The sequence below is a fragment of the Mus caroli genome, chromosome 7 (assembly GCF_900094665.2).
Source record: "Mus caroli chromosome 7, CAROLI_EIJ_v1.1, whole genome shotgun sequence".
Classification (NCBI taxonomy): domain Eukaryota; kingdom Metazoa; phylum Chordata; class Mammalia; order Rodentia; family Muridae; genus Mus; species Mus caroli.
Window position 1 is genome coordinate 109,011,769 of NC_034576.1, and position 9,789 is coordinate 109,021,557.

Consider the following 9,789-nt stretch of genomic DNA (forward strand, 5'->3'; position numbering starts at 1 on the left):
CTGAGAATCTCTATCCTCCTAGGTCTGTGGCACATTGTGGAGGGTCCCCCACATCCTCCTACTTCCTGAGGTTTCCTGTTTCCATTCTTTCTGCTGCCCTTCAGGGCTTCAGTCCTTTTCCCTCACCCAGTACCAGATAAGGTTCCGCTCTTCCCCTCCCTGTTCCCTTTTCCACACAAGTCCCTCTCTCTGTCCCCACTCCTGTGATTACTTTCTTACTTTCTTCACCCTCCCAAGTGGGATCGAGGTATCCTCACTTCGACCCATCACCTAGTTAACCTGTTTTAGTTCTGTTGACTGTATCCTAGGATTCTGTACTTTTTTTTGGGGGGGTGAATATTCACTTATTAGTGAGCACTTAGAATGCATGTCCTTTTGTGTCTGAGTTATCTCACTCAGGATGATATTTTCTAGTTTGATCCATTTGCCTGAAAAACTCAGGATGTCCTCTCAAGTGTGCCATTACATTGCTAGTGTAAGATCTCTCTAGTTTCTTTACCAGGGCACTTAGTGGTATGAATTGTTCTCTTAGCACTGCTTTCATTGTGTCCCTAAGTTTGGGTATGATGTGTTAACATTTTGATTAAATTCCAGGAAGTCTTTAATTTCTTTCTTTAATTCTTTCCTGTCCAAGTTATCATTGAATTTAGAGTTTTTCAGTTTCCATGTGTATGTGGACTTTCTGTTGTTTCTGCTGTTGTATGAAGTCTGTGCTGATCTGATAAGATGCATAGGATTATTTCAATCTTCTTATATTGGTAGAGGGTATTTTGTGACCAATTATATGATCAATTTTGGAGAAGGTACCATGAGGTGCTAAGAAGAAGCAGTATTCTTTTGTCTTAGGGTGGAATGTCCTGTAGATATCTGTTAAATCAATTTGGTTTATAACCTCTATTAGTTTGACTATGTATCTGTGTCAATGACCTGTCAATTGGTGAGAGTGGAGAGCTGAGCTCTCCCACTATTACTGTGTGTGGTTCAATGTGTGTTTTGAGAGACTTTTGCTGATGGCTTCTATTTTAATAGGGGTTAAAGGTCTTTTAAATTGTTTATCTCATCTTGATTTATCTTGGTAAGTGGTGCCTATCAAAAAACTTGTTCATTTATTTTAGATTTTCCAAATTTTTGGAGTACAAATTTTTCAGTATGCCCTGATGATTCTTCAGATCTCCTCCATGTCTGTTGTTATGTCTGCCTTTTTGTCTCATGACGATGATAGAGAGATTTGAGAAGGACATAACTAACTCCCTTAAAGAAATATAGGGAACAAAGGTAAACAGGTAGAAGAGCTTAAAGAGGAAACACAAAAATCCCTTAAGGACTTAGAGGAAAATAAAATAAAACAGGTGAAGGAACTGAACAAAAAAATCCAGGATCTAAAATTGGAAATAGAAACAATAAAGTAAACACAAAGGGAGACAAATCTGGAGATAGAAAACCTAGGAAAGACACAAAGAGTCATAGATGCAAGCATACACAACAGAATAAATGTGATTGAAGAGAGAATTTTACATGCAGAAGATACCATAGAAAACATTGCCACAACAGTCAAAGAAAATACAAAATGCAAAAAACTCCTAACCCAAAACATCCGGGAAATCCAGGACACAGTGAGAAGACCAAATGTAAGGATAATAGGTATAGAAGATAGTGAGGATTCCCAACTTAAAGAGCCAGGAAATAGCTTCAACAAAATTATAAAAGAAAATTTCCCTAAACTAAAGAAAGAGATGCCCATGAACATACAAGAAGCCTACGAACTCCAAATAGATTGGACCAGAAAAGAAATTCCTCCCAACATACAATAATCAAAACACCAAATGCACTAACCAAAGAAAGAATATTAAAAGCAGTAAGGGGAAAAGGTCAAGTAACATATAAAGGCAGACCTATCACAATTACACCACGCTTAGCATCAGAGACAATGAAAGCTAGAAGATCCTGGGGAGATCTCATACCAACTCTAAGAGAAAGTAAATGCCAACCCAGACTACTGAGGAATACTGAATGGCTGAGAAGCACCTAAAGAAATGTTCAACATCCTTAGTCATCAGAGAAATGAAAATCAAAACAACCCACTTTGAAAATTCCACTTCACACCAGTCAGAATGGCTAAGATCAAAAACTCAGGTGACAGCAGATGCTGGTGAGGATGTAGATAAGGAGGAACACTTTTCCATTGCTGGTGGGATTACAAGCTGGTATAACTACTCTGGAAATAACTGTGGTGGTTCCTCAGAAAACTGGACATAGTACAACCTGAGGACCCAGCAATACCACTCCTGGGTATATACCCAGAAGATGCTCCAACATGAAATAAGGACACATGCTCCCTTATGTTCATAGCAGCCATATTTATAATAGCTATAAGCTGAAAAGAACCCAGATGTTCCTCAACAGAGGAATGGATACAGAAAATCTGGTACATTTACACAATGGAATACTACTCAGCTATTAAAAACAATGACTTCATGGAATTTGCAGGCAGATAGATGGAATTTGAAAATATTATCCTGAGTGAGTTAATGTAATTACAAAGTACACACGCAGTAAGCACTTACTGGTTATTGGATATTAATTAGTTCCAAAGCTCAGAATACCCAAGATACAATTCACAGACCACATGAAGCTCAAGAAGAAGGAAGACTGAAGTGTGGATACTTCAGTCCTTCTTAAAAGGGGGAAAAATACCCATGGGAGGAGTTACAGAGACAAAGTGTGGAACAGAGACTAAAGGAAAGGCCATCCAGAGACTGTCCCATATGGGGAACCATCTCATATACAGTCATCAAACCCAAACACTATTGTGGATGCCAACAAGTGCTTGCTGACAGGAGCCTGCTATAGCTGTCCCTTGAGGGGCTCTACCAGTGCTTAACAAATACAGAGGTGGATGCTCTTAGCCAATCATTGCACTGAACACAGGATCCCCAATGGAGGTGCTAAAGAAAGGACCCAAGGAGCTGAAGGGGTTTGCAGCCCCATAGAAGGAACAACAATATGAACCAACCAGTACCCCCCAGAAATCCCAGGGACCAAACCACCAACCAAAGAGTATGAATGGTGGGACTCATGGCTTTAGCCGCATATGTAGCAGAGGATGGTCTTGTTGGTCATCAATGGGAGGAGAAGCCCTTGGTCCTGTGAAGGCTCCATGCCCCAGTGTAGGGGGATGCTAGGGCCAGGAAGTGGGCATGGGTGGGTTGGTGAGCAGGGAGAGGGGGAGGAGGGGAAACCAGGAAAGGGGATAACATTTGAAATGTAAATAAGGAAAGTATCTAATAAAAATGTTAATAAAAGTAGGATTTATGAAGAAATTTTTATAAAACCTCCTTTGTTTATGAGATAATTAAAATATACTTCTTTTAAAAAGAGTTTGAACAGAGGCACTTCACATGGGTAAACACTCCTTTTCACAGAAGAGATGGATAATTAATAAATCATGGTTAAAAATATAAGTCATCCTCTAGTGTTTCCTTATGGTCAAAAATCCCCAAGGCACGCAATTCAATGTAAACTATTGCTGTAGCTCTTGATTGCAAACCATAACTAGATGATAGGCTCTTGCTACTGCAAACACTGTAAACTTGGTTTGCACACTTCTATTTTCAAACTCTATGGCATCAATGTAAATAGTAATAATAATAATGATAATGATAATAATAATAATAATAAGAAGAAGAAGAAAGCCCATTTCATTTTTTCACCAGTTCTAAGACTATTTATTCCACATTAAAAAACAAACCCTTAGAAGGTATTAATAAATTTCCTAAACCAGATATATTCCATTATATATAACATATTTAGTACAGCTGAAAAAAACACTTTCAAGCAAATTTTAAATTTATTTTTTAAGTTGAGTTACAAGATAGCAGGTTTCCATATGATTATTCCATACAGCTTTTTTTTTATCAACACTCCCATCCTATATCTTCCCCACCCTTTAAAACTTCATTCCACCCCCAGTATTCCCATTTCTTCTTGCATATCCTCTATGATCTGCTGTTACCATTTCTTTTTAAAGCTATTACCACTATAATCTGCCCCATAAACTTTCCTTGCTTCTTCTTCTATAGATGCTTCAGGATAGACATACAAAACTAAATACTCAAAGTCAGGATCAACACATGAGAGGACATGGGGCACCTTTATTTCAGTGTATGAGTTTTCTCACTCTGTATTACCTTTTTAGGCTGAAGAGATGGCTCAGCAGTTAAGAGCTCTGACTGCTCTTCCATGAGATCTAAAATGGGATGCAATGCCCTCTTCTGGTGTGTTTGAAGAGAGTGACAGTGTACTCACATGCATAAAATAAGTAAGTCTTAAGAAAATTACTTTTCAGTTGTATCAAATTGCCTACCAATTTCAGAAAATCATTTTTCTTTTTAGCTGACTAATGTTTTATTGTTATGACATCCCTAGCTGTTATGAACAGAGCTGAATATGTACAAGCAAATGTCTCTACAATATGGTACAGATTATTTTCAGTATACTTCTAGGAGAATATGGAATGATCATACAGTAGTTTGAGTTTAGCTTTTTGAGAAACCTCTAGATGGATTTCCAAAGGGAAAAAACTAGTTTAGTCTCTTTCTAACTGTGTCCATGTAAACTTCTCCATGCCACCATTTGCTGTTATCTATGTTTTTATAATGGTAGTCCTGACTAGGTTTTCACTGATAAAAAAAGTCATAAAAATCAAGTATATGCTTGGAGTACCATTGGTTATTTTGATACATGTTCAGATTTTCAGATTATATATTGTTTAAAGTATACACACCCACACACCATACATGTGAACCATTTACAATTGAACATCTTCTTGTAAAAAGTCAAAGGAGAAAATTCAAAGAACTGTTATCAAGGACACAAATTCTCAGCTTCTCTAGAAAAAGAAATACTTTCACTTCTTTAGTTTCATTAGGAGAATTTCATTTATAACAGAAATTTGCTAACATTGAGAAAGAATTAGGTCTAGAAGATACCTATTAGAATCCCCTAAAAAGTAGACTGTGTAGGCAGAAACCACTTACCCAAGACCCTCCTCAAGGCCCCAGTGACCTCTTTATTCCTCAGGCTGTAAATGAGGGGGTTTAGAGTTGGGGTGACAACAGTGTAGAAAACAGAGAGGAGGTTCTCTTGTTTGGGACTAAGATAGGAACTAGGTAGGAGATACATAACTGTGAGAGCCCCATAGTACAGACCAACAACTGTCAAGTGAGAAAAACAGGTGACAAGTGCTTTTTTCCTTCCTTCATTTGAAGGCTTGTTGAGCACTGTGAAAAGAATTAATATGTAGGAAGCCAGGATGGCAGCAAGTGGGGGAATTAGGAAGGCCACACCCATTACATAAACCATGAGTTCATATTTGGAGGTGTCTGCACAAGCCAGCTTCAGCAATGAAGGGATTTCACAATATAGATCTCTGATCTTATGGGATTTGCAGAAGGGATATTGCATTGTGTGGATGGTATATCCTAGAGCACTCAGGAGTCCCAGGATCCATGATGTGGCTACTCCAAGCCAGCAGATGCTTGGTCTCATGAAAATCATATAGTTGAGAGGATGACAAATAGCCACATACCTGTCATAGGCCATGAAGGCCAGAAGGAGGTCTTCTGCACCACCAAGTGTCAGTGCTAGGAACATCTGAAGGGCACAACCCTCTAATGATATGGTGTTGTCTTTTAGCAGAAAATCCATAACAGCCTTGGGGATAATAATTGATGTGACAAAGAAGTCTATGAGAGAGAGCTGTCCAAGCAGAAGGTACATGGGTACGTGGAGCTGTGCATCCATGGTGATGACCAGCAACAGCAGCCCATTGCTGATCATAGCCAACATGTACAGGGCTGTGATTATAGCACAGAGCAGTTCAGGAGAGCCACTGTTATCTAGAATCCCCACCAAGATGAAGGCATCTCCCAATGTGGAGTTCCAGGACTCCATTCTACGTCATTTCTGTAGTAGCCAATCTAAGACGGTTCAACACAATTTTCCCAATATGGGTCCTGGTTTTGTAACATCAGAGTTCACTTAGGATACTCAACAGGACTCGAGTAAAATGATGTCTTTCCCACTAGTGAGTAGCTTTGCTTCTTGGTTTCCAAATTTTGAATTGGTGATCATATCTTGAAGAAAGATGTATCTAAGTGGAGACCATATACTACAATAATAATAATTTTAAAATAAGTTATGACCTTATGAAAATATTATACAAGATATAACCTGAAGAAGTATTTCTCTAGAAAGACCAAATTATCTCTTTGTTATAATTAATAAAATATTGCATCATTTCTTTAGTGTAAATTTGATTAATAATTTTAATATTCCAGTTTTCTTTGTGCATAGACATATTTTAAATATGAAATTCTCAACTGATATAGAGGTGTGTCCTTAATAAATTACATCCACATTTCTGGCTTTTTAAAATTATTCTTTCTTTTCTTTCTCTTCTGTTGATTTCTTTAAGACAGGGTTTCTATGTGTATTCCTGGCTCTCCTGGAAGTCACTCTATAGACCAGGTTGGTCTCAAACTCACAGAAGTTTACCTGCCTCTGCCACCTGAGGGCTGGCATTAAAGGCGTGTGCTGCTCTTTTTATACAGTCCAAGGTGGCCACAAGAGCATCTTGCTTCATCCTCCTCAGTGCTGGCATTTTAAGAATGCACCAAACTTTCCAGCTCATTTTCAATATTCTGTAAGTCCACATTTGTTTATAGTCAATCTACTGGATGAATACATGGTTGTCCACCTTAATTACCTATTTCAAAGCTCCATATTCTTTATGATCCTGAAAAAGGCTTGTTTTCTAAACCTCTGGAAAATTGAATTTGAGAAAATATTGGGGGTTTACAGTTAAACCTTTAGGATCAATATGAACATACTTTTTATTTTAACAGATTATTATACAATGCGTGTCTGCAAAGACACAAAAATAAAAGATTTCTACCATTCACATAAAAATTATTCTGCTTATGCTCAGGTAATATGGCAAAATTTGACAAAAGAGTAAGTATTCTGTGCCATACTCTGTCTGAAGAGTCCCATCCTAATCCAGCCATCAATCCTAGTGTCCACTCTCCCTCCTGTAAGTACAGAGGATTTACATTACATAGAAGGGGAGAAAGTATAAGTAAACTTCCTTTCTGGGAAGCTGATATTGTAATCTGGCGCCAAAAGCCATGAAGAAACTTATATTTGGAGGCTTCTAAGATTGAAAGGATCCTTGCTGCACATCATAGAACAGGAAAGATGAAGCCAACTCAGAGCATAAAATTAGAATGAATGTGAAAATGAAACATCTTGTGTAAATCATATAGCCACATCTCGGCATATTTACATTAACATTTCAAGTCTCCACTGTCTTGTCTGGGGCCCATAACTATTTTGAGAATATGAAATAAGTATCTTATTAAATCAGATAATCCTTTTGGGGCATTCATCTATTTTATAGGTATTATCAGAAGCCAGAGACATCTATGCAGTTTAGAGGTTCCTTCCAGGAAGGAGTTACTCAAGTCTAGAGTATGACATGGAGTTGATCATTCCTAATGATACTCTTTTCATGTTCAAAAATCAAAAGTAGTTAGATTGAAAAAGTCATGGATTTAAAGTACTAAAAAGCCTGAGAAATGTCAGCTTAAGCCCTTAGGTATTGCTATGTACTCTAATTCTTGACTCAAAATACTTAAAAGCTACATGGATGTCTTTAAAAGAGATAAAATTCCTTACCTTGACTAGTAGAAATCCTGGCTGCCTGGACCCTGGATTCACATTGGAATGTTTGGCAGTTGAGGCTAATTTCATCACAAACATGGTGGGGAGGTTTAATTTCCTTCAACAATTTTTGATTTAAGTTTTGCTACATCGGTGGAGTATATTACGGATCCACCTTGTCAGGTGTCAAGGATGTGTTTAATGCCTTTCATCTGCAGACATATCTGGAAATGACAGTGGAGATAGCCAAACAGCTAACAGATTTTGGCCAGTGTCCAGCACAGCAACAAAATGTATCTGCTGTTCTCACACTTGAAAAGAATTACTAGAAACTGTCAATTCAAACAATTTGCAAGGAGTGAACAAGCTGCTCTAGCTTCCTGTCAGTCTTTAGACTGTTTTTCTGGGTCATACTGAGGTTACCGTGTTTCTGCTGGCAATATCAAGGTTGTGGGAGGGAAGTAGAAAACGTGATCAAAAGCTCAAAGGTCCCTGTCTAGTACTATTAGACATCCCTGGGGCTAGGAGTACACCAGAGCCTTGTTTTCTATTCCCAAGAATCCTTCTCTTCATTATTCTGTGCATATTTTTAGATGGACTTGTATCTTATTTGAAATGACCTCCTTAAAAATGTTTGTCTTTGAAACAAGTTAATGAGGTCTCTTGGGTGTGTTTTCTGACTTGCCTTTCCTGTGGTCTTCTGTCATTAACTGAGCTCTGAGGCTCTAGGTTTTTCTTCCCCTTGAATGTAGGATCCAGTTTCCTTAGCTTTCCATCTAATGAGATTAAGGACACTCATATACACCAAGACCTCACCGGACTTTCCAAAGTTTTTATGTAGTTCTAAATGAAAATCAAAATGTAACTGAATATCCTTCTATCCTGGAATATCATGCCCTCTTCTCATTATTTATGAAATGCTGCTTTCCTTATTTTGCTTCAGTTCAGTATGGCTTCTTTAGGTAGTTCTAGTTGTGGGATATTTACATTTTCCCATGGCAATCTAGTGCAGCTTCTGTATGCAGAGCTCATGTCTTGGCTCTGTGAGTGATAGCTAAAGAAATAGTTCAATTTTCTTTTTATTAGGCTGGAAAATAGAAATAAATCTATTCAATACTAGAGTTGTAGAGAGTCAATATTAATAAAAATCACTTAGATGCTTTCAGAGACAAAATACCCATGATATAAACACATATAGATGACAATAGCCTATCATTGGCAGTAATAGGACAATGGAGATATGTCTTGAAAAATACTTAGAAAATAAAACAGCATGCTTGGGGAGTAGGTAATGATGGGAGTTATGTAGATGCATGCTTCCATATAAATTTCTCCAAAAACATATTTAAGTCATCAAACCTATGTAAGTGTGAACCCTACAGGCTACAATAACCATCCTGGCAAGATATGCCCACTCATGCAATAATTGAAAAATGTCTTCGGAGTAACCGAACATTTTCTGATTGGATTGAAGGTCCAATCACAAGTTGAAATCATCATGTGTCATTAATATCATGACCAAGAAACTGTGGCTAAATAGGTCATAGTCCCTAAGGTGAAACCTACTATACTCTATTATAAATGAGCAGAATATTAAACCAACTCCTGGGGACATCTTTATAACCACAGTTTCTCATCAGAGAAGTTTTTATTTATAGCTGATGACAATTAATGCACAGAGTAAAAAATGGTCAAGGTGCAAAAAATAAGAAACTACTTAGTGATCATTCCTAAAGGAAACACTTCTATCACACACCTTCTCCCAATACTCTAGAATCATTGTGGAAAAGAGTATAGAAAGATTGTTAGGACCAGAAGTGGATCACTACAAGGAAATAGTGTTTTCTGGAACTAGTAGGGCAGTTGTATATGTGGGTTTGCAGCAGCTGAGGCAGCATGAACAGGACCTGCTAAAAATCAAGCCAGACAAAATCCAAACATAGGGAGTGGAGGTAGGCATGAAGCCCCAGGTCTAGCTAGAGACCTATTGGTAACTGATGACTGCTGAAAAAAATGAAGTCAGTTTTCTTTAATGGTGTGGCCTCTGCTACGTTGACCATGTTCCAG

The 9,789-nt window shown here is 37.8% G+C and overlaps 1 protein-coding gene across 1 annotated transcript; it reads right to left on the bottom strand.

Moving 5' to 3' along the window:
* Nucleotides 1–5,001: 5,001 nt before the first annotated feature.
* Nucleotides 5,002–5,952, bottom strand: LOC110298922 (olfactory receptor 2AG1-like). Its single transcript, XM_021168468.1, has one exon. It carries the CDS (start codon nt 5,950–5,952, stop codon nt 5,002–5,004), a length of 951 nt encoding a protein of 316 aa, XP_021024127.1.
* Nucleotides 5,953–9,789: the final 3,837 nt, after the last annotated feature.

Coding starts and splice junctions, on each gene's coding strand:
- LOC110298922 (XM_021168468.1), bottom strand. CDS start 5,952: ATGGAGTCCTGGAACTCCACATTGGGAGATGCCTTCATCTTGGTGGGG.